A 25,593-nucleotide genomic window follows, 5' to 3' on the forward strand; every position below is an offset into this window, starting at 1 on the left:
AACAACTGATGAAGCAATTAATTTATGGTTATGCACAGTTAAACTCTAATGATTATTGATTTATTGATTATTGACAATTTGACATTGTCATTGAATAGGTTACTTTGACAAAAAAAAACTAATATAATTTAAAGGCCTGCCTTTGGCTTATGTCACCCGCCATGGTGCGCATCATCCGCTGCGTGCCATGAACTTCCTTAACCACTATGTACTTGCTGAGCGGTTTTTGAAAACTTGGCTGCTCCTTTGTTCAATTCTGCTCTTATCTCCTGAAATCTACTTCTACTCATAGCAAACATCATGACCAACACTTTGTCCACAGGTTCAAAGCAAAAAACTAAATATTCCCCTAGCTAACTAGATCCTCTTGTCTCTCATCTTTTGTCGCCTAATTCTAACACTCGGAAAAGACTGCACACAACCCCAACTATATCATATCCTACATAACTTTTATAATGCTTTCCATATCTCCGGATTGCCTTCCTACTTGTTTATACATTTCCCTAATGAAGCACTTGTAATAAGCTTTTAGTCTGCATCTAGCTTGAGAAGTCTCTCACCCAACCCCCCGTCAATGCATGTGAAATCTTACCGCTAAATTTCATTTCTTTAAAAAAACATAAAATAATGACAAACTCGTCATTACAAGCACCATCCACAACTGTTCACCCTAGTGTATCACATACCATTGCCTAACTGCACATAGGCCAGAATTAGAACCTTAACCTTTGTGTCTGCATTTAAGATGAAACACATACTATCATTCACAAGCACAATCTTCCAACTCCATTTTAGTTAATCTTAGTTGCTCCTTGACAACCATCATGCCTTGGTAGCTCCATTCTATTAATGAACTATATTAACTTCTGACAATTAGCTAGTAAGTGTTTGTAAATTTGGAGATATATTGTGGAATATCCGAGAGTTGAAGTTTTTATCATGCACGTCAGTTTTGATTTAACAATTTGCCCCAAAAATTCTTTTTAAGTTTTTGGCATCTTGGGCTTTTATAAACATGCACTCTATTTTGGATGCTAAGGATTGTCTTCTGTGTCAGATTCTCGTATGAAGTGTCCAACTATCTACACTCTGAAAACCCTGAAGAAATATAAGCTACATGGAATTTGACAAACTCCACTATGCCCTTATTATGCTCAATTAGTCTCTTATGACTTAACATTCCAATTCGTGAAAAAAGATTGGTTTTAGAAACTGCAAGTTTTTATGGAATTCAATTATTGCATAGTCCCATAAAGGCGTACCTCCACTTTACAAGCTTAGTTTTAGACCTCTTTATGTCATTTTTTGTTTTCTTTTGTCCTTTTTGTACAATGTAATTGAGGCAGCAAAAGCAATCGGTTACGAAATTACTTGTTACTCACTCCATCTGCTTGCTAGGAATAAGCAAACCACAAAAGCTGCATTCCACTTGCTTATTTTAGTTCAACTAATTTGTTGATTGAAAATAGGTCAGAAGTGATTTTTGAGAATATATGTTTATAGTTTTGAATGATCATATTGGATCATGTGATGTATAGGGTTTACAAATTTCCAAATGGTTGTTAGATCCGCTATTATGTATATGGCCGAATAGTTTTTATGAGTTCCTAAGAGAGCATGATTCTATAACTTGACATCCACTCTTTGATTTTCTTATTAACAGTATAATCTGCTACTAATTTGCACTGAAGAGCCTAATTTATGTAATGGCAGCTAACACAAAATGTGAAAAATTTAACTTGTTGAAGGTTATCTAACTAATTGGAGGAATCACTGTGAAATCAAATCTGAAATTTGTACTCGAGCTCAAGTTCCTTTCTCATGTAGTTTGCTTTGAACTTTGTTTACCAAATGGGCTGCAAAATGGTCACTCACCTGCAAGATTGTCTTATACCAAAATAATTTGCAGGATACCCAGCTTATTATTGAAAACCATTGGCCAACCTTTCATGTTTTGGAGCTCATTGCTGCTGGGATATAAGATCTTTTTAGTACCTCAAAATTTATATATATGAGTTCTCTTTCTTCTCCCCTTTTTTCTTTGGCATCAAAGTAATTATATACGAATTCTTGTTATAAACAATGAAATATTTCTGAAACTGTGAAGGCAGGCCACTTATTTTATCATTTGGTAGTGAGTACAGTTTTTGATCATTTCACTTGAAATATAAAGGGAATATATTTATGCTTGTTGCAAAAATGCTATTACTCTGTCTCTGATAGACCTTCGTGATGGTCTAGTTAGCTGCCTGGAACAATTATTAACCTGACAACCCTCACTATTTTCTGGACAGATCTTTGACTTAATCGCAGCTGTTAGAGAGTTAAATGGACTTGCTTCTAGAGAACTCAATAAGTCGTTGAAAGAATCTGATAATTTCACCATACAATTCAAGACAGTAAAGGGATCTCTGAGGCAGGTAATTTTCTCCTCACTTTATTTCATGAAAATTTTATATTCAAACTTTTCTTCCTGACATTGCTTTTGGTTTCAGATTGATATGGAAAGACTTGCGTCTTCTCTCCCTCTGCACCTAATTGCTGTACTTTTGTCACCTGATAGGGATATGCACATGGGACATGTGCTTCGTGGTGTCAGGCTTTTGCATACATTGTCTGATCTGGCAATTCGCCATGCTAGACTTGAGCAGGTTTTCATCCTTGCATAATCTCATCCTTTCTTAAGAATTCTTACGAAAACAGATCAAACATAAGAAGTACCGTGTATATTTATTGCATGATCTGTTTATAATTTGGTTTCTTTTTGTCCGTTTATTTTGTTTTTTGAGAACAATTGTGCTTGAGAGTAATTAATTGATGTATTGCAGTCTGTTTATGCAGATGATTGTATATGTTTTACTATATGTTTTTCTTAAAGATGGATGTCATGCCTAATATGTTAAGCTCTGGATTATAAAGAACTTACTATATGGTTAAGCATTGCTAACAAATCCTACATGTCGGGAATTTTAGTATAGTACCTAACTGCATCTGTCATTGTAATTATTGGTAACCAATCACATCATAAATCTCTTTGACTGGACTTCCATTTTGATGCTTAGGATCTTCTAGGAGACATTCTCTGTATATTTTTGGGTGCTTTAGCAGTAGCCAGCATGCTATTGGACATATAAACTAGTCCAATTTTTTCCTATAATGAGGGTGGGAGTATTGTTGAAGGATGGTGTCTTCTGCTCTTTTCTTTTGCTTTCTTTTTCAGTGCTAGGAAAAGGCCCATAGGTATTTATAACTAATGGTTCAAAAATTTTACAACACAGTCAGCTCTAGTGAGTCTGTTAAGCTTAAAGGAAGCGGATCAAAAGGATATTGTACACATTGCCATCTCTTCTCTCTTGCTGCATTTGCCAACCAATTAGCTGGTTCGTGGTTATATATTCTGATGTGGCAAGCTTTAGAGTCTGCAAGCTGTCCCAGTAGTAGTGTTATATTGAAGAGTAGAGTCTCCAAATGCATTGGTGGTGTCTGCATTCAGTTAATTTGAAAGAGATGATCCTGCAGAAAAAGGCTTTTTGGAATACCATTTAGTAATACTCCTATAAATACAAATGGTTTTAATAGATGGTGAGCATTTGTGGAAAGCATGGGGAACAATATTGGAGTCAACCATCAGATTAGAATTATATAGTAATTGTCTAGATAACTGGTTTCCCATGTTCTTTAGCTGGTTTGCTAATTCTTACACATTAATAAATTAATATGGAGAGACAAACCAGTTTAGCAACTCTCATCAGAAGATGGGGAACCAAACTTAGATAAGTTTGAAACCCAATTATCAGAAATTAATCCAATTAGGTATGAATCTGGACCGTTGGAAAAATATTATTACAAAAGACCTTCACCATTAGATATTTTGGATGAAGAAAAGGAACCATTTTAGAACTCTTATTCTGGAAAACACATCTATGAATGGAACATAGATGGAATGAGTGATAAACAAATTTTGGATATAATACATAGAATAATGATGTATTCAACCATATGCCGTCAAAATGGTAATACGGACCATGAAATTGCCAAATTTATTGTAACAGGATTTATAGGGCAATTACAAGGATGGTGGCAAAAATATCTTACTGAGGACCAAAGAAATGAAATCTTAGGTCATATAAAAACAATAAAAATAGAGATAGATCGACTAACTTCCAGTGCTGTTTCAGGAACAGATACTGAGCAAGATGCAGTATATACACTGTGTGTTGCAATTATAAAACACTTTGTAGGAATAAAATTAAAAGATGGAGAAGGAATAAAAACTCTCCTATTAAATTTAAGGTGTCGAACTTTGACACATTTTAGATGGTGTAAAGATACCTTCTTAACTAGGGTAATGCAAATACCAAACCCTAGTAGTGAAATATGGAAATCTAAATTCATAGATGGATTGCCATATTTATTTGTTGAAAAAGTTAGGAAGGTCCTAAGATAGAGAAGATGGAATCTCTATCAAATATGATAAACTCACATATGGAGAAATAATAGCCACATGTGTCCAAGAAGGATTAAATCTATATAATGATTTAAAATTAAACAGAAGAACTCTTAATGAAGAGTTCTAGTCTGAAGGAAATAAACCTTTTAGACTTTGGTATTTTGAGAAATTTTCTCCATTAGAAATAATGTATTATAAAAATAAATATTATGAAGAATTAGAAGCCTATCAAAAGATAGAATATTTTACTCCTTGGTTTTTAGAATTTTATGCAAAAGAGAAAGACCAAGAAACGCATCGGGCCTATTCGCTTCGTTGTCCGAATATAGCAGTTATTCAAAGAATATGGAAAACTACTCAAAATGAGGAAATAAATTCACCTTTTCCTCCACAAGAATTGTTTAAGCTTCAGCAAACCGAAGCAATGGCTTACTCTAATCTGAGTAAGATGGAAAATGCTCATATAATAATTAGAGAACTTAATACTCTAATTAGAGCACAAAACTATACAAATGCATATCTATATTGCATAGGAACAAACTTAATTCAATTAGAATTAAAATTATCAGAAATGCAAAAGGACCTAAAAAAAGAAATTCAGACTCTATCAAACATTAGAGAAAAATCTGAGGAAAAGAATAAGGAAGTAATAGCTCCTGTTATTCAGCCTCCACCAGAAGTAAAAAAACTTCAAATTAGAAAACCCAATGAAGAGTTCATAAAAATATTAGAAGAAAAATTAAAAAGAATGCATATCGGAGTAGTCAGTGGAAATTCTAGGACTAACCCTGATAGCGAAGAATATGAGGAAAGTACCCTAGAAGACATATATAACATAGTCAAAATGCTTGGTGAAAATCTTCAAATTGAGCCTGATGAAGAATCATTAGATAAGTATGGTGGAACCAAACTTAGATAAGTTTGAAACCCAATTATCAAAAATTAATCCAATTAGGTATGAACCTAGACCATTGGAAAAATATTATTACGAAAGACCTTCACCATTAGATATTTTGGATGAAGAAAAGGAACCATTTCAGAACTCTTATTCTGGAAAACACATCTATGAATGGAACATAGATAGAATGAGTGATAAACAAATTTTGGATATAATACATAGAATAATGATGTATTCAACCATATGCCGTCAAAATGGTAATACGGACCATAAAATTGCCAAATTTATTGTAACAGGATTTATAGGGCAATTACAAGGATGGTGGCAAAAATATCTTACCGAGGACCAAAGAAATGAAATCTTAGGTCATATAAAAACAATAAAAATAGAGATAGATCGACCAACTTCCAGTGTTGTTTCAAGAACAGATACTGAGCAAGATGTAGTATATACACTGTGTGTTGTAATTATAAAACACTTTGTATGAATAAAATTAAAAGATGGAGAAAGAATAAAAACTCTCCTATTAAATTTAAGGTGTCCAACTTTGACACATTTTAGATGGTATAAAGATATATTCTTAACCAGGGTAATGCAAATACCAAACCCTAGTAGTGAAATATGGAAATCTAAATTCATAGATGGATTACCATATTTATTTGCTGAAAAAGTTAGGAAAGTCCTAAGAGATAGAGAAGATGGAATCTTTATCAAATATGATAAACTCACATATGGAGAAATAATAGCCACGTGTCCAAGAAGGATTAAACCTATGTAATGATTTAAACTTAGAAAAACAATTAAAAAAGTAAAAGTTAACAGAAAAACAGCAACTAGGTGAATTCTGTCATCAGTTTGCATATGACATGCAAGATAAACCAGAAGGTTTAGTATAAAAGAAGAGAAGGTACAAAAAATATGTACACAAAACACCTCGTAAAGAGTATAAAAAATATAAACAAAGAAGATATCTTAAAAGAAGACAACAACAAGAAAAATATGCTGTTAAAAAGAAGAAAAAGAAAAGAATAATAAGAGAAGATCCAAAATGTTACAGATGTGGTAGGTTTGGGCACTATGCGAATAGATGCTCAATGAGAAGAAAGATCAACGAATTACAAGTTGATTATCAGTTGAAAGAACAACTGATGAAGTTAATGTTGACTTCATCTTCGGAAGAAGAATCTGAATACCCAGATTCATCAGAGGAAGAAATAAATGAAATCATTTCTTCAACTTCATCTGAATCCGAAGCAGATTCAGATCAGTATTAATGTAACACTGTACAAGGTAACAAAGATTACTGGAAATCTTTAGTTAAAATGAAATCATTAAATGTCTTGACAAACAGTCAAGAAGAAATATTAAAAATCTTAGATAATATTACAGATAAACATACTAAAAAACAATTGTTAGAGTTCTTACTAGAAAAGAACCCAAACAACATTGAGTCACCTAGACTAGTACTACCTAGTCCAGGATATCAATTTAGTGAAGTAATAAATAGGGTTCACAATTCTCAAATAAAAGAGAAACCAGCTTCACTAACAGACCTGAAGTATGAAACAAATCAATTAAAGATAGAAATATCTATGTTAAAACAAGAGAATAGAAAATTTAGTGCTAGAATAACCAGCCTAGAAACTAGTCAAAAAGAGTCTAAGGAATTTCCTATAGACCAGAAAGACAAAGAAAAAATCATAATTCAGAAAACAGATGGTCTTCCTGAATACCTAAATATATTAAACCAAGTAACATACCAAAAGTGGTATATAAAAATCACCCTAGTAATAAACAAAACTTTTGTACTAGAAAATGCAATAGCATTGATAGATAGCGGTGCTGATTTAAACTGCATTCAAGAGGGAATGATCCCTACAACATATTTTGAGAAAACAGTGCAGACATTAACTGCAGCTGGAGGTAATAAACTTGCAATCAAGTATAAAATACCTGAAGCATATATATGCAACCAAGATGTTTGCATTAAAACATCTTTTATCTTAGTTAAAAATTTAACACAAAATATCATTTTAGGAACTCCATTCCTTAATGATATAATGCTAAGATAGATAGCTCTGGAATCTATACAGAGAAACAAGGAAAACAATTAGTATTCCTATTTATAACAGATCTGCAAACCAAGCTGATCAATGAGATCAAAGATATCCTTATAAAAAAGAAAAATCAATTAAACTTCAAGAAGTAAATATCTATGATATTGAGGAAAAAAAACTAAAAGAACCTAATAATCTAGAAAAAATAAAAAGCTTAGAAAAATAATGTAAAGAAGAAGTTTGTGATGACCTCCCCAATGCTTTTTGGAATAGAAAAAGCATCAGCTTAGCCTACCATACGAAGAGTCGTTTGATGAGAAAAATATTCCCACTAAGGCTAGACCAACACAAATGAATCAAAAGTATCTTAAACTCTGCAAAAATGAAATAGAAACACTCCTGAATAGAGGATTGATAAGAAAATCTTATTCTCCCTGGAGTTGTACTGCTTTTTATGTTAACAAAAATGCAGAAAAAGAAAGAGGAAATCCAAGATTAGTAATCAACTATAAACCTTTGAATAAAGTATTAAAATGGATAAGATATCCATTACCAAATAAAAAAGATTTGTTAGATAGACTAAATAAAACAAGAATCTTTTTAAAATTTGATTTAAAGTCAGGATACTGGCAAATTCAGATTAAAGAATCTGGTAGATATAAGACTACTTTCACAGTACCATTTGGACATTACGAATGGAATGTAATACCTTTTGGACTTAAAAATGCACCCTCTGAATTTCAGAAAATAATGAATGAAATTTTCAATGACACAGAAAACATAATTGTTGATATAGATGATGTTTTAGTATTTTCTAAAACAATAGATGACCATATAAAACAGCTTAAGCATTTTAAGATGCTAGCACATAAAAATGGATTGGTTATCTCAGCCAAGAAAATGAGTTTGTTTCAAACCAAAATAAGGTTTTTGGGACACTACATATCCCAAGAAAAAATGATCCCAATTGAAAGAAGCATAGAATTTGCATCCAAATTTCCGGATGAAATAACAGATACTAAACAACTTTAAAGTTTTTTTGGAAAGTTTAAATTATGTATCTGACTATTATAAAAATTTAGCAGAAGATACTGCAATATTGTATGAGAGACTGAATAAAATTCCAGCTCCGTGGAGTAATCTACACACCAATCAGGTGAAGAAAATCAAATCAAAGGTAAGGTGTTTGCCTTGTTTAGCATTAGCTAACCCTAATTGGTTTAAAATAGTCGAAATCGATGAATCTGACATTGGATTCGGTGGTATTTTAAAGCAATTAGACCTAAATCTCAATAAAGAGATTTTGGTAAGATACACTTCTGGAAAATGGAATCCCACACAGAGTAAGTACTCAACAATAAAGAAGAAAATGCTTTCAATAGTTAAATGCATTTTAAAGTTTCAGAGTGATTTGTTGAATCAGCGATTTTTGCTGAGGATAGACTGCACAGCAGCAAAACAAATCATCGAAAAAGATATTAAAAATTTAGTATCCAAGCAAATATTTGCAAGATGGCAGGCACAATTGTCTGTATTTGATTTTGATATTGAATATCTTAAATCTGAAGAAAATTCTCTTTCAGACTTTCTAACACGAGAATTTTTGCAGGGATGATTCCTCTTCGAGGAACATATACTCGAGGAAGAAATTCTTCTCGAGGAATCAGAGGACGCGGTTCCAATGCACTTCCATGAATACAGCGAATTTGCTGTTTGATACACAAAAAGAAAGGGTACCACAAATAGTGGACCTAGCAACCTACCTCAATCAGCAAAAACAAAGGAGGTTGAACAGCAAATTGCTGCAAGAGAAAATCTCTCTTCCACATCATCGTCGAAACCGACAATGAAAAAAGTGCTTCAAGAAAATACTATTGACACTTCGTTTTTGCAAAATAGTTGCGAGTAAATTATTATGCACTTGGGTCAAAGTGATATACAGCAAATGGACGACCCATGGTTCATACGTCAAAAATATTTTGACGAAGAAGGATATCCTTTCATGGATGGAAAGAACAAACAGATGATGGAGAAATTATTGCTCCTCACTGATTCTGTAGAAATTAATCATAATTTCCATAACAATAATATGAATAATTATATAAATTATGGTAAATGTATTATTTGCAGGATCATTCAACCGTAGGAGTGGGGACTTGACCCCAACAAGCCAACAATGATAAAAAAATATGGCCATGTAGTCACACCAACATACTGGGACTACGTGAGCGTATTTACTAACATGTTTTATTATGAAAATCCCAAGAGAAAACACTCTTGGTTTTTGCAGGTACATCCTGATGTCTTGGCCAATCCTATTCCAGGCTGGTTCAACCAATGGTGGACGTTCTTCGGCCCCGACATAAAAATACTACCTAAAGAATTAATTAATCTATTTGAAAAATGGGTGGATAACCATCCAACCATTAACAAAATAACAGATGACCAAATCTGTTCTGGCACTTGCCCAATGCTCTACTTCATCGAGAATAGAATTCCATGGATATGGAAATGGACTTTCTCCACTGGATTTGACAGGAACAATATTCCTGTATTGAAAAGAAATCCTCTCTACAAATGGTGGGTTGGTATGCCTAAAGAGAAATTAGATGGTATAATTACTACCATAAAAGACAATCTTACTATTTATAAAGAGAAAAAAGTGTTTGGTTCTCCTCAACAATCAAGCACCAATGATGACAATTTATTTATGTCAATTAAACATAAATTGAGCAGGAGATATCCAAACATCTCTAAAGAAGAAGTCAAGGCAAAATGCCTAGAAAAAATTAAGAAAGAGTTCTTTGAAGCTTTTGAAGATCAATTCATGAAATCAACCTCATCAAGACATTCGTCTTCTGATACTCTTGAAGATGCAAGCAACACTTATGTATGCCCAGCAGGAGAATCACAGGATCCATATGAAGAAGAGGTCCAGAATACTCCAACTCCAATGAAAGAAATGTGGCAGATAGTTCTTGCCACTAGACCTCGAAATGGTGCAATAAAAACTGTCGCTGGTAAAGGCAAAGAACTAGCAACATCAGAGTAAAGAATCTTATTGTTTCTGACAAGATAATCCACTTGCCAGAGGAAAAAACATTCCCGTGAAGTAATGTCACTTCACAGACAGAAGGAATCTACTTTTCAAAAGTGACCCAATCAGCAGAAGGAATCTTCTTTAAGTTACTTTCAGCTTTTATAAAGCAGCTTTAGTCACTTTCAGCTTTTATAAAGTTACTTTAGTCATTTTCAGCTTTTTGTAAAGTAGCTTTAGCTTTATGTCATGTCATGTCTAAAGTAGCTTTGTGTCAGATCATGCTATGTCTGCCATGATCGACTGATATTTTCGGACTCCACAATAGATTGGAATCCACTTCTTTGTGTTGTGTCTATAAAAGGGAAGCCCCTCACCCTTGTTGAGGCATGCTTTTGAAAACCGAAAAATAAGTAGTTTCCATGGGTGTGGCTTGGATGATGACTTAGGTATATGAATTTATAATGTTATCGGTCTTAGATGTTTTCATTTTATAATTTTCCATCAACTATTAGACTCTAAATATTTATCCTATTACAGGACTCTGTCTTACGATCCTATCTATCTTGCCAGACTCTATACTATTTCTGAGCTTTAATCTATAAGTCCCTCACAGATGCGGCCTAAATGCCCTTTCTCGCCCTCCCGGCATTAACGGGCAAGCATGGCCTTCCTACGGACCATTGCTCAGCCATAGTATATTATCGACATGAGATTAAATTCTCAAGACATTGTAAATATCTGAAGTCTAATAATTGAAAGGAAAATATAAAATAAGAACTTCTAAGGTCTAAACATTATACCTCCATATACTTCCGTCACCAGCAGCTTAGCCAGCCATTCTGGCTATGCTCAGTTCCCTACTACTGTAAGGTTGGCTTACCAAGGCTTTTCCTCGGCGCTTATGCCTTGGCCTAATACCCTTACAGATAGTAGTTGCGTACAAACTGGCCTAGGAGTGGGAGAGAGAGAGCAGAGGATCTTGAGCGGAAAGTATGAACAAGAGAGAATGGGAGAAACAAAGGATTTTATTTTTCGGTTTTCAAAAGCATGCCTCAACAAGGGTGAGGGCCTTCCCTTTTATAGATAGAACACAAAGAAGTGGATTCCAATCTATTTTGGAGTCCGAAAACATCAGTCGATCATGGCAGACATAGCATGATCGGACACAAAGCTACTTTAGACATGACATGACATAAAGCTAAAACTACTTTATAAAAAGTTGAAAGTGACTAAAGTAACTTTACAAAAGCTGAAAGTGACTAAAGCTGCTTTATAAAAGCTGAAAGTGACTTAAAGGAGATTCCTTCTGCTGATTGGGTCACTTTTGAAAAGTAGATTTCTTCTGTCTGTGAAGTGACATTTCCTTCATGGGGATGTCTTTTCTTCTGGCAAGTGGATTATCTTGTCAGTACCAGTAAGATTCTTTACTCTGATGTTGCTGGTTCTTTGCCTTTACCAGGGACAATTTGTACTGCACCTTTTCTAGATCTGGTGGCAAAAACTGTTTACCACATTTTTTCCATTGGAGTTGGAGTATTCTGGACCTCTTCTTCATATGGATCCTGTAATTCTCCTGTTGGGCATACATAAGTGTTGCTTGCATCTTCAGGAGTATCAGAAGACGAATGTCTTGATGAGGTTGATTTTATGGATTGATCTTCAAAAGCTTCAAAGAACTCATTCTTAATTTTTTCTAGGCATTTTGGATATCTCCTACTCAATTTATGTTTAATTGACATAAAGAAATTGTCATCATTGGTGCTTGATTGTTGAGGAGAACTAAACACTTTTTTCTTCTTGTAAACAGTAAGATTGTCTTTTATGGTAGTAATTATACCATCTATTTTTTCTTTAGGCATACCAATCCACCATTTGTAGAGGGCATTTCTTTTCAATACAGGAATATTGTTCCTGCCAAATCCAGTGGAGAGAGTCCATTTCCATATCTATGGAATTCTGTTCTCGATGAAGTAGAGCATTGGGCAAGTGCCAGAACAGATTTGGTCATCTGTCATTTTGTTGATGGTTGGATGGTTATTTACCCATTCTTCAAATAGATTAATTAATTCTTTAGGTAGTATTTTTATGTCGGGGCCGAAGAACGTCCACCATTGGTTGAACCAGCCTAGAATAGGCTTGGCCAAGACATCAGGATGTACCTCTAAAAATCAAGAGTGTTTTCTCTTGGATTTTCATAATAAAACATGTTAGTAAATGCGCTCACATAGTCCCAGTATCTTGCTGTGACTACATGGCTATATTTTTTGATCATTGTTGGCTTGTTGTGGTTAAGTCCCCACTCCTGCGGTTGGATGATCCTGCAAATAGTAGATTTACTATAATTTATATAATTATTCATATTATTGTTATGGAAATTATGATTAATTTCTACAGAATCAGTGAGTAGCAATAATTTCTCCATCATCTGTCTGTTTTTCCATCCATGGAAGGATATTCTTCTTCGTCAAAATATTTTTGACGTATGAACCATGGGTCGTCCATTTGCTGAATATCACTTTGACCCAGGTGCATAATAATTTGCTCGCAACTATTTTGCAAGAACGAAGTGTCAATAGTATTTTCTTGAAGCACTTCTTTCATTGTCGGTTTCGACGATGATGTGGAAGAGAGATTTTCTCTTGCAGCAATTTGCTGTTCAACCTCCTTTTGTTTTTGTTGATTGAGGTAGGTTGCTAGGTCCACCATTTGTGGTACCCTTTCTTTTTATGTATGAAACAGCAAATTCGCTGTATTCATGGGAAGTGCAACATTTTCCATGATTATTCTGTTGCTCCCAATCCTTGAACAAGGGTTTTGCGCTGTTTGATTGTCATATTGTTAAAAATAGGTTTCCTTGGTCCGGCATTATCCACAATCCAAAAATATTCTCTGTTACTACCAGCTGAATAGAAGGTCTACTGATTAGACATTTTTGTTTGATGATTCTGCAAGAGATGGGCCATAGCAGAGCACACTAAGCTTACTATATATATATATATATATATATATATATATATATATATATATATATATATATATATATATAATCACCAGAACTGAAGTTGTTATAATTATTGTATGACCTACATGTTTATCTCTAAATATAGGTCAAAATTAGGAGCTTTGTGTTTTACTTTTAGCAATTTGGATATTCTGCAGCCATCTAATGGGTTCCTGCTGCTGTGGAGTGGGGCTACTAGATGTTTTGCAATCTAACGCTTATATTGGTGTTTACATTTCCTTTAATTAATTTTATCATGCTTAAATAAAATTTCTTGGAAAAAATGATCTTTTCTAATATCTGTTCTTCCAGATTCTACTTGATGATGTAAAGCTGTCTGAACAAATACTGGATCTGGTATTCTATATCTTAATTGTTCTTGCTCATCGCAAGCAGGTTCAGCTTTCTCCACTCGCCTCCTCACCACTACTGCCAATTGCAGTGGTTTTTTTGTAACTTTTTTCTGTGATTTTTTGAACTAGGACAAACATATCGGAAGTTCCCCTGTTCTGCATTCCGCGCTTGTTGCCTGTAGTCTTCATCTTTTGACAGGTTATTTTTTCATCCAGTGCCGTGAACTTGTGTTTATTCTGAATGCACATCCCAAGGTACGACATCTTCCCACAATTCATGCATTATAGTTTCTTTTTGACAGGTTATTTTTCATCCCAGTGGCATGAACTTGTGCTTATTCTGAATGCACATCCCAAGGTTCAAGATCTTCCCATAACTTGTGGTTCTTACTTTATTATTCGTTAGCAATTTCCATACTCTTTGAGTTTGAGTGCTTATAACATATTCTTACGCAGTTCCTCTCATTGTTTCGAGCTTATTTTGCAATCACCAATAGGCTACTTCCTTGATGAGCCACATTACCAATACCGAAAACTGTATCAGTATATGCTACGGATTCAGTATGGGACGGTCATACGATATGATATGCATCTTGTACCGAGTCAGACTTTCAACACTTCTTTTACTCCTAGTTATGGTACTTCTCGAAACTAGGCAGTATGGGTTGGTTCTGTTAGGTTCGGAGTGGTATGAACTGGTTCGGCTTATATATTGAACCAAACCTCAATACCATGCTGGTACCTTACTAATACGATGTGGTTCAGTCGGTATGGCAGACCTTGTATATCCATAGGCATTCATAATAACAATAACCTTTTAAATGCGCACATTGAACCATATCTCCTCGTTGCTAATATTTTTTTGGATCTATTTCATGAGTTAGGAGATGCATAAGTCGATGTGATCTTTTGTGCATTTACTTTTATTTTTTTTCGCTCAATCGTTTTCATCATCTATAAGCTTCTTTCAACAATGGGTTCATGTTCGCCCTATAGGTATTGTAATTGACCTTGTAGTTAGGAATTTGTATGCAACCTGAATTTTTTTCAGGCATGCTGCATATTTCATTTCAGAGCTAAAGCAAAACTTGAGATTAATTGGATTTGGAAACTAGAAACTGTTTGATATTACCTTGTTGTAATAGCATCATGGTCAGGTTCAGGATAACTAGATCCATGTTCTGTGATATGGCAATAAATATGTACTATGATGTTTCAACATGTTGCAGAACTGGTCAAAGATTGCAATTTGATGAGGAAACAAAGTGCATAGACGACCTACTGGTAAGGTTTGATGATCTCATCACTTATTTAAAGGAAAAGGACAACAAAAAATTAAATTTTGACTTTTTCTGATTTTGAGAAAGAAAAGTGGCTTCAATTCATTTTGGGAGTTGGACGAGCGGCCTATTCCTACCTTTTTTGAAAACGTACTGATTTTTCAGACAAAGGAGTGCAGTTTTCTGATATGTAAAAGCATATGTTGCAACTTGATGATGGCACATTCTGTGGAGTTGGTAGGCAATTAAGTGCTGATTTTCTTGTCCATGGGGTGTCAATATGTAAAAAGTTCATGCCCTGGACAACATAACAGTGGTTTGATGAAGAGGACAGCAACCAAGAGGATTAATGTCCATGGAGAGTGAGGCAGTGGATTTAAAGGGCACTGATAGCGATCTGCATCCTTCCAAAAATTTTGGACAGCAAACAGGTCTTTTGGGGTGAATCCTTTTGTTGCAGTTTTTTCATTAAAATAGTAGTTTGCAACTGAAAAGAATGTGGATTTAAAGGGGCCAAAGTTCAATGGTGAGATAAACTTGGAATTTCCTTTATTTGGTTTTCCATTTTTCCTAACTATTTCTTCTCTTGTCATTAGTTATCAGAATAACAAATTGTGCAGTCTTCAATTACTAACTTGAAGAAGACTGCACATTTGGTGGAATTATATGAAGGCCTTACAAACTGGGAGGCTCTTCACATGGTTACTCGGAGATCCTATTTACAAGATTCGATCAGCTTTATCAGGGAAATGACGACATGGAGGGGTAACTCGGGAAAAAAAGCTTTTATGAATTATCTAGGAGACTTGGTGGGTTTATGAAGTGGATGACATGTTAGTTAACCAAAATATGAAGTTGGGTTCAAGGCCCCATTCAGGGTGCTAAAGGAACAGGCAAAGCTAGATCGAATATACCAATTCAAGAGATGGCAAGCTTTAGGCTAGAGATAATTGAGGAGTTTTTATAGGTTGATCCACATTTCGAGAAGTTAAAGAGATGTGCATGGCCTGCTGGCATTTGTAATGCACCTCTTGAAATTAATTCACTGCATAAGCCTATGGGACAGCTGGAATGTATCAATTGGGAAGATGGCAAATATCGGTCCAGGGGTAGTTAAGGAATTTTTTTAGGCATCTCTATGTATTGGGAACCTCAAGGGATGTGCTAGCATTTGTAAGGCACCTACGAAGTTTCTAATTTACTGCATACTCCTCTGGGGAAATGACGTGACCATCTAGATGCTGACAATTTTTGGGGCATGTGGCAGATCTCAAGTTTCATATCCGTTCTGAAATATTTAATAAAGCTGATTGCAGCAATAAGGGAAACTGTGGAGAAGAAGTAGAATTTTGAGGATAAGAAGGAAAGTGCAGAATATATTGGTGGCTGCAATATTTTTTAAAAAAATTCTGCTTCTATTCTAAAGCAAGGAGTTGAAGACTACTGTTATTTGTTTAAAATTTGGTCTGATTTTGACCAAAAAATTTAGTGGTGCCAGCTTTAAAGAATTTGATGTCAAGTTAATTATGATAAATATCTCCAAACCAACTGGAGGGAGATTTTTATAAGTGGTTTCATCTAATATAATGGACCAATCATCGTGCAAAGACTGATTTATAATTCTTTTATAAACTTTTTACTATTAAACTGCCAGCCACATTTATCTGATATAAGCAAATACTACTGCAAGATTAATCATTCCCAACAGAGTTTCTTTCTCTCCTTTCTTTTCTATTATTTCTTCACTTACTTTTAGTTAGAATTTTGTTTCAAGTTTGGTTTTATTTGGGTAGAATAGAATTTTCTTTAGTAATTACTGTGGGGATCTTGGTCTAGGTTGGGCTGAAAAGCAGTGTTAACTTCTTAATTAAATATATAACCATATTCATCAGGCTTTTTCCTAACTAATTGGTGTCAGCTTTCCGAATGCCCATTTCCCAATCATTCTTATTAAGTGCTACCTTTATTGGTATTGCAAACTTCTCCAAATCCTTTCTCATAAGTTCCATCCATGTTACCTTGATTCTCCCCATCTTATTAACTCTTCAACAAAGATTCTGAATACCTCTCCTATTCAAGCCTCCTCAGATTTTTATTGTATGCGTCTATACAGTCTTCATCAAATTAAAAGAATACTAAGAAAAGGAAAAGAACAAGTCAATCAAAGTATACTGTACAGATTATGACCTTTTGTAGTATTTTTTTTTTTCTTCTGATTTCAGGTTGAAGCTATAAGAATATTATAAAAATCAAGAAACAGATTTTTTTTAATTAATGATTCGCATCATGTTAGGAATGCATTACATCATTCTATAGTTTGTGACAATTTAACTCCTATAGTTCCAATTTTCTATGATCTTAACTCAACCTTTGCAAACTGACCACAAATCTTGCAAATATAGGCTCTGAGAAGCTCAATTTAATCCATAAATCTTTCTTCTTTTGCTTTTCCAAAAGTCCCCTTACAAATCTCAAAAAGTCAGTCACATTGTGAAAATTTACCTTTTTCTTGAACTTCTTGGAACTAAGGCTGCTAACAGGCTTGTTTTAGTTCAAGTCAAACCAATTTTTTTATAAAAGCCTGGACCTGTAATAATAAAACTAGAGCTGCAGACTAGCCCATAGTTAGGGTTACTGGGACAGAATACTCAAATACAACCATATACCCATATATTTCCACTTCTTAGAACTTGCAAAATCCAAGCTTAATCTTATGAATATATTCTTGGAGGTTCGATTATCATTTGTAAATAATTTCCTCCTCTTTTTCCATAGATATCAATCTTATTTAAGATGGTAGTGTGTTAATGATTCAGTTGTCATCCCAGGCGATTATTTGAAGTCTCGTAGCACGTACTTTGGAGTTTGGGTATGATTTTTTTATATAATTTGAAGAGCAATCGATCTACAATGGCTCAAAATATTACTTTTTGGAGATTTAAGTTTGTCAGACAGGAAAGTATTTTGATGCTTGGATGTTGAATCATATTAGGTTATGCTCCAATATTGTTTACTTGAAAAAGGGGCAAGGTGAGGGTCAATGTCAACTGTTGAAATAAGAATTCGCATATTTCACTATAGTATTTTTATTGAGAAGGCGTTAATAGAAAACGAACACTTTATTTCAATATTTAGATAACTTATTGTCTTACCGTATATTCGTGGGTATTTGATGTCTTAGAGAGAAAAATGTTTTCCTTGGTTCAATAGGTAAAAAATATTTTAAAATATTGCTATTAAATGTAATTGAAAAATAAAAAAGAAAAGGAAAAATTGCTAAAGGGGAAGGTTGGACTTGTTGAGCTTGTAGTGGTGTAATATTGCAAGTGTAACAAACATGTGCTTTGGCAAGCATTAGGTGTAGTAGTTGACTTTCTAATACCTATAGGATTTGCATTTGACTTCTAAGATGATATGAAGAATGGCGGCTAACATTCTACCTCTACTAAGACTTAATGATTCATCTTATAATGTAATTCCTTGATAAAGAGCATGCTTCTAAAAGACTAACTGGCTTAAGCCATTGCTTATGTTTCAATGATCTTACATTGAGAAGGAATTCTTTTGCAACTCTCAAAATGTATCTTTTTCAGCTTATAAGTTTGCATGCAGGTATACAAATCTATGTTTACAAAATATTTGCCTCTACTGTTATTCAAAGATCTGCTTCAACTCCAATGCATCTCTCTGTGTCATGTATTGCAACAGTGTTGTCTCACTACCATTGCTTTATAATTTCAGGTTGATATATTCATGGATGTAGTTTTTGATGCCATGCAAGAAGACATTAGGATATTATGTAACAAGCTATCTGAATTAAACAATGAAGTCCTATGCGAAAAATTCAGTCTCCGTGCCGCTGAAAGAACTGCCCACTATATTAGCCAACAGTGTGAGGCTTCTTTGCAGTTCCTTTTATCCTTGTGCCAGCAAAAGGTGATCCGGGATCGTGTGCTTAAACACAAGGTGGAATATCTTAACAGAATGCATATTTCTTATAAGAATGCAACTCCATTACTCCACTCATGAGCTGGTATGTATAACATATATCTACTCGGGCTGCATGGCTGTCCATGTTGCAAATGGTGGCACCATCATTTCCACCAATATATTGCTTGTCGCAGAATGCTAGTGGCAAGGGTAGGCCCTACCGCCCTAGAATTCCATGATCACCTGGTGGCACACTGCTAATGAAGTGTGTGCTACATGCACTAGATGAGATCTTACTCATTGGATCAAGTTCAGAGAGTAACATCTGATCCTTTTCATCATATGCAGCCCTTTAAGTGTTGCTTGGACTTTTGTAATATTTATTGACCAATTCCTTAACCAACTACTGAAGTCTCTAAACTTATGACAGGAACTGTGTAAAAATGGGGGCATTCTTTTACTGGCTTGTATGATTCTAAAGTTAAATGTTCCAGATTGTTTTAAGGAGTCTTTTGACATTGTGGCTACTGTGTCTAGGTTGAAGGCAAAAATTCTGTCTATTGTAAGTCCAGAACCACCACATTACTTTAACTCTCTTTAACACCTTGCCATATTTTGGAGTCAGAATTGATGTCAATCATCAATGTTTCTATATGCAGTTGCTGCAGTTATGTGAGGCAGAGAGTATTTCTTACCTTGATGAGGTAGCTGGATCCCAAAAGACCATGCATCTGGCAAATTCTGTTGCATTAGAGGTAGGTTCCCTGGAAGGGAGAGCAGGTGCCATATTTTGTTGTGTTTATTTTTAACTTTGAGCTGTTATTCATCAGTTTATATGTCACTATTGCAGTTCCTTGATTCACTGAAGAATGCATTCAGACAAGAAGCCAAACAACTTGGTGATTCTCATGACAAGAGTAGCCGGATGGGCCTCGTGCTTCTTAATGCATTGCGCCTAGCTGATATATTTTCTGATGATTCAAATTTCCGGTCTTTCTTTATGACCAATACAGTATGCTATCTGAAATTCAATATCTTAGTCCTTAACTGATATATTATATGCTTTATGTCACAACTCCATCTTCTTTTTTACCAGATTCCAGTCCTGGCCGAAATTTTAGCAACTCCCCATGATGAGTTCCTATCAAGTTGGTGCTCTGTCAATATACCAATGATAGAGGAAGATGCTAATCTTGAGTATGACCCATTTACTGCAGCTGGTGTGGCATTGTGTACTCTAAGCGATGGCTGTGAGAGTGCTCAATCAACACCTGTTTTTCTGACTGAAACTAATTATGCATGCCCAAGCAGTTTCAGTGGCATACCTTCAGTTGTATATGCACAGCAAAGAACATCGTATTTGGTTAAAATAATAGCAAATTTGCACGTTTTTGTTCCTAATATATGTGAAGGTGACATCTTTTATCCATTATTTTCATGTATGTCAACTGGAATTTTATTAATTGTGAAAATATCTAGTCCCTCTAATTGAGTTCTATGCTGTAACCAACAGAAGAAGAAAAGGATTTATTCCTCAACAAATTTCACAAGTATATGCTTATGGAGATCCTTCAATTATCCAGATACCCCTCGAGTTCTGGTATACAGAAGGCTACCACAATTTGTAAAAACTTAAGTATATTTCTTCTCCTGATGCTTTGGTTATGTTTGTGGAATTTGAGATTCCTAGGTAAGAGAATAATTTCTGAACCCTTGGAAAACATTGACACGGATGTGCAGGTTCGTTAGCTGAGTATGCGAGATCTTTGACTGCCAACCTATTAAATGATGAGGATGTGCATCTTTTAAGGTGATTGAACGCACTTCCTTTGAGAAGTAATAGTAGTTATCTGCAAGTATCTTCATACTTTAACTCGCTAAAAAACCAGGACTCATATGGAAGGCAACACACAAAAACATTCATAGTTGTGATTAGATTGCAAATTCAGTTTAAAGTTTTCAAATGCATCAGAGTAAATAAGTTGGAACTAGAGTGGTCAAATGTGCTTGCTAATGTCCAGTAGCATGCATGAATATGACAAGTTGTAGATTTATTTATGTTTTGTCAGACTTGTTGGAAGGTCAGTGTCATAGCTTCTTGTATCATACATTATAGCCTATTGATTCATGATTGCACTTTTTCTAGGAATTTGTACATGGACTGTACATTTTGCAAACTATGCTTATTTTGTACTTGTAGCCCTTGATATATTCCCAGTACCTTTTGAGACCACTGGGATGCATGATTTGGTTGGATGGAACAACAAAAGATGACACTTCTTCATTATGAAAACATGAAAAATAATCTGGATTAATGTTTGAATAGTTTTCTACAAGCTTAGTTGTGTGCATTCTTTGTCTAAATGTTGTGTATCAACCTGTACCAATGTGAGTACTTGGCATGGCTTGGTGTGATGCATTAGCTATTTACTGGCCCAGAAATTGGAATGACGGCCAATACTTTGTTCTCATCGCCAAGATAATTTCTACCTTCCAGATAGAAGGTACCACATACGTTATCTTCCTCATCCATCCAACTCTTAAATAAAAGCATGGTGCTATAACGTGAATTTGTTCCTTTATTGCATTTTTATGATACAGTGTATATGAGTCTCCAAGCATATAATTGGCCTTATGTTTATCCTAATACCAGGCCAACTTATGTTATCTGTATCTGCCTCAAGGGCTTTCTTTGTCATCGAGTGACTGGAAAGGGAATGCACTAGCCCAATTAAAGAAAGGAGGCGTAATGGTAAAGTAGTCCATGCGCCTCTGCATCGTCTCTCTTCTTTGTGTCATCTCTCTTCTATCTTCTTCTCTTGTATCTTCTATCTTCAGTCTTCTTATTTCAGTTTATCATCAATGCATCTTTGTGTAATTGGCTGCTAGATGGGATCTACATCATAGTGGTTGGCCTTCATTATTCTGATTTGAGTTCTAGAAATCCTTTATAGTGATAAACAATGAAATTCAGATTTACATTTCTAAATCCAGGTTATTGACTACTTGCATTACTAGCTTTCCCATAGAAAGTTCTCTTTTCTAGTTCCATATTTTGATTCACCTGAAATTTATTTCACAAGGAATCCTATTGTTTTGTAGGGAGCCAAAAAATAGAAATAATTTGGCTTTTATACACCATGTTGATAGTTGTTCTTTGGCTCATTATGTTATTACCATTGTTCCATCTCTTTCCCGCTAAATAAGGGTCAATTATGGAGCCACTTGTACTCGGACAGATGTAGTACTTTAAGACAAACTGTCAACTTGATATCAATGCTCTAAGAACTGCTTTGAAATTCATATCTAAGGAAAATTTAGGCAAGTGATAGGCCTGCCATGAAACTTAGGAGGCTAGATAGTTTGTAGGTAAACCAACCTTGTTGCTTGCAGTTAGTTCTCATGCAAATGGGGAGCAACCTGTTAAAATATCAGTAGATCTGGAAAGGGTGTAGACAAGGTGGGGTGGATGATTAAGGTTTTGTATGGTGGAATTTGGTATATTCCTCAGGCACAAAATGTAAGCCAAGAATCAAATTGAAATCTAAATCTCATCGCAGAAACTGTTGTGTGTGTGTGTGTGTGTGTACATGCATGCGTATATCTATAGATATATGCACAGATAGGAATTCAGATGAACATGTACCTTTTATTAGGAGAAGGATATTTAGTGAAAGTATTCTGGGCTAGTTAGATTTATTGCATTTTCTTCCTATTATATTTTGTTTGTTAAAAATGACTTGTTAGTGTGTTTTCATTGCTTAAATTTTCTTTGCAGTGTATTCTCTGACCAACTGAAAAAATTAGCTGAACCACAAATTGGAAACAATTTGGTTCAGGTAGGTAATAACACCCACCCTCGCCCTTATATATACAAATTTGTAACATAATAACACTCAATTAACCATATTATGAAATTATTTTATTGTTTAGATAAATGTTTTTGTTTCATTTTGTCAGTTCATTTGATTTTTCACATCTGTCCCTATTTGAATGATGGGTTAGGCACTGCTTGTCAAAGATGAAGGTACATCAGACAACAAGGATGGATATGTCATGCAGCAGGTAATCTTTCAAACTTCATTTGCAAAATAATCAGATAAGATCGATATTGTTCCCTAATAATGTAAATTGAAAATCAATTGTTAACAGGATACTCAAAATAACGGGAGGACTGCACCATCTTTACCGAGAAAACTAGATGCAAATGCTCAAGATGAGGCTCCAATCTTCAATACTAATGATGTTGATGCAAAAGGGAGAACTCCAGAAGGTTCACTGCAAGAGCTGGACCAGCTCAAAGTTACAAGTGATCCTACCGAGAACTTTGAAACAAGAGGTATGTAGAATTGAATTCCAGCAAAATCAATCTTGACCTGTTATCTGATAATGGGGAGTTTTCTAAATCAGCAGAGCATGCGAAAGAAAGTGGCTTCCAAGAAGATGAGAAAGCAGAGAGTGCTCAGGGTGAAGAAAAGCAACCAAGAAAGAGAAAGCGAAATATTATGAATGAGAGACAGATCTTTTTAATTGAGAAGGCCCTCCTTGAGGAACCTGAAATGCAGAGAAATGCAGCTTCATTGCAGTCATGGGCAGATAAGCTGAGTTGTCAGGTGTTCATTATTGTTTAGGATTTTGTTTCATCTTTTTTTTTTTTTGACACTACCTTTTAGTGTTAGTTCTGAGCTGTTATGTTTTTCCAGGGCTCAGAAATTACATCCTCTCAACTAAAGAACTGGTAAGAGAGCACCCTGCTTATGTTAGTATTTTCTTAAAAGCACACCAGCATTATTGTGGTAATTTAACAAGTCATTTTCCTCCTTGGCTCTGAGCTCTTAGTAGGAATCTCTCTCTCTCTCTCTCTCTCTCTCATGGATGCTTGGTTTTTACTCTACCTATTCCTCTTGCAACCATTTTCATTGTGCTGCAATGTTTCTTTGTATTTTGTTGTCTAGCAACATCAAGGAGAGCTCTCTGATATCAAGGCCTACTTTTTCTTTTTCTTTTCCTACCAATTACTAATTAATAATTACTAATTAATTGTTACATTAAGCAAATTCATGAAGTTTTCTTGCAGTATCATGAAAGAACTTGAATACAGCAATCTTGAGTAAATGATTTTCATGGATCATGTTGTCTTCCATAGTCACTTGCATTAAGATCTTTTCCCCATAAAAAAGAGATAGTTAATGGTTTCTACAAAGTCATCTGTTAGTATAATTCTCTGGCTATTATTTCTTTTTTAATAACTGATGCACGTGCCTTCCATTAAATATTGCCATAAGTTAGCATTTTATCTCAGTTTCTTTTCCCCCTTTTATTTTGTTGTTCTTCAGCAATTCCTCTGATGCATGTGTAACATAATTCATCGGAATTGCAGGCTAAACAATAGGAAAGCGAGGCTTGCTCGTGCTGCCAGGGAAGCCCGAGCTCCATCTGAAGGAGAAAATGTCTATCCTGACAAATCCGGTGGCACGAGCGTATCCCATTTCTATGATTCCCCAGAGAGTGCTGGCGAAGAATTCTATGTTCCACCTACCAGAGGAAGCACTCACCAAGCCATTACCAGATCTGGTAGCATGATGACAAGGGCATCAAGCAATGAGGATAATGAGATGATGATCCCTCCGTCTGATTTTGTTCATGGGATGCAGCTAAACCGCCCCTCTGCAAGATCTGTTTCATTTGAACCAGGCCAGTTTGTTATGCTAGTAGATGTAGAAGGAAAGGAAGTTGGGAAGGGTAAGGTGTTTCAGGTAGAAGGTAGATGGCATGGGAAGAACTTGGATGATAGCAGCTTGTGCATTGTTGAGGTCACAGAGCTCAAAACTGATAAGTGGAAAGAGGTTCAACACCCTTCAGAAGCTGCTGGAAGGACATTTGAGGAGGCTGCTGCAAGGAATGGTGGTGTTATGAGGGTAGCATGGGACGTCATCAGAATCGTCTTGTTGTCTCGATAAACCATCTTTTCAAATGCGAGGCTTCTGACTTCTGATGGTGGAGGAAGCTAGCTGATGCACCGTGATCCTCAGGATTGAGTTGTGTTTACCTAGAGGTCCTGATGTGGTTTGAGAGCAGCAGAAATTTCAGTAGATAGATTTTGAACTTTGTGACACAGCTGTATCAGTATAAAGTCATTGTGAGAAGTAGTTGTCATCGTTGTTTTCTCTCTCTTTTTTCTTTTTTCGAATTGACATTCTAAATTATATGCACTTAAGCTCTCCTTGTTAATGATGGAATTTCAAGTAATCTGCAGTATGGAGAAACTCAGAAAAGCCACTCTTTTTTCACCAGTGAACAAAGAGATGGATAGTAGATTTGGGATTTTGTTAAATTTCTTGTGACATCAAAGTATGCAATACTTTGTGAGTTTCTTTAAAGAAATTCAGGTTGGTATACTCTCTAGTTCATAGAATAACTGGAGACTTCGGTTGGTACAAATGGGATCGTACCTGCATGGCAAGTTGGCAACTTATTCACCCGCATGCAAGTTTTAAAGTTCCAAAACATAATGAGCCGTTTTTTGTAGTTATTTTGTTTTCCCAAATAACATAGTTTTATTTAAACAAATTTCAAATTTTGAA

The 25,593-nt window shown here is 35.0% G+C and overlaps 1 protein-coding gene across 7 annotated transcripts in view; it reads left to right on the top strand.

Moving 5' to 3' along the window:
• The window catches only part of LOC103719696 (nodulin homeobox-like), a 30,566-nt gene extending 5,266 nt beyond the window's left edge, over window positions 1-25,300 (top strand). Inside the window, exons 2-19 of one of the 7 annotated variants that reach the window (XM_008809057.4) lie at window positions 2,295-2,420; window positions 2,496-2,651; window positions 13,759-13,842; window positions 13,929-13,998; window positions 14,102-14,157; window positions 18,821-19,045; window positions 19,440-19,571; window positions 19,669-19,764; window positions 19,860-20,021; window positions 20,106-20,421; window positions 20,523-20,645; window positions 20,750-20,819; window positions 22,788-22,848; window positions 23,015-23,074; window positions 23,162-23,348; window positions 23,420-23,622; window positions 23,713-23,747; window positions 24,390-25,300. In XM_008809057.4, coding sequence (XP_008807279.2) covers window positions 2,295-2,420; window positions 2,496-2,651; window positions 13,759-13,842; window positions 13,929-13,998; window positions 14,102-14,157; window positions 18,821-19,045; window positions 19,440-19,571; window positions 19,669-19,764; window positions 19,860-20,021; window positions 20,106-20,421; window positions 20,523-20,645; window positions 20,750-20,819; window positions 22,788-22,848; window positions 23,015-23,074; window positions 23,162-23,348; window positions 23,420-23,622; window positions 23,713-23,747; window positions 24,390-24,969 — 2,742 coding nt within the window. In that variant the 3' untranslated portion in view covers window positions 24,970-25,300. Of the gene's footprint in view, window positions 1-2,294; window positions 2,421-2,495; window positions 2,652-13,758; window positions 13,843-13,928; window positions 14,055-14,101; window positions 14,158-18,820; window positions 19,046-19,439; window positions 19,572-19,668; window positions 19,765-19,859; window positions 20,022-20,105; window positions 20,422-20,522; window positions 20,646-20,749; window positions 20,820-22,787; window positions 22,849-23,014; window positions 23,075-23,161; window positions 23,349-23,419; window positions 23,623-23,712; window positions 23,752-24,389 lie in introns of those variants that run through there. The other 6 variants (XM_008809058.4, XM_026809469.2, XM_026809468.2 and 3 more) reach the window with 6 other exon arrangements.
• The last annotated feature ends 293 nt before the right edge of the window (window positions 25,301-25,593 follow it).

This window comes from Phoenix dactylifera, chromosome 12, assembly GCF_009389715.1.
Source record: "Phoenix dactylifera cultivar Barhee BC4 chromosome 12, palm_55x_up_171113_PBpolish2nd_filt_p, whole genome shotgun sequence".
In the NCBI taxonomy this organism is placed as follows: Eukaryota; Viridiplantae; Streptophyta; class Magnoliopsida; order Arecales; family Arecaceae; genus Phoenix; species Phoenix dactylifera.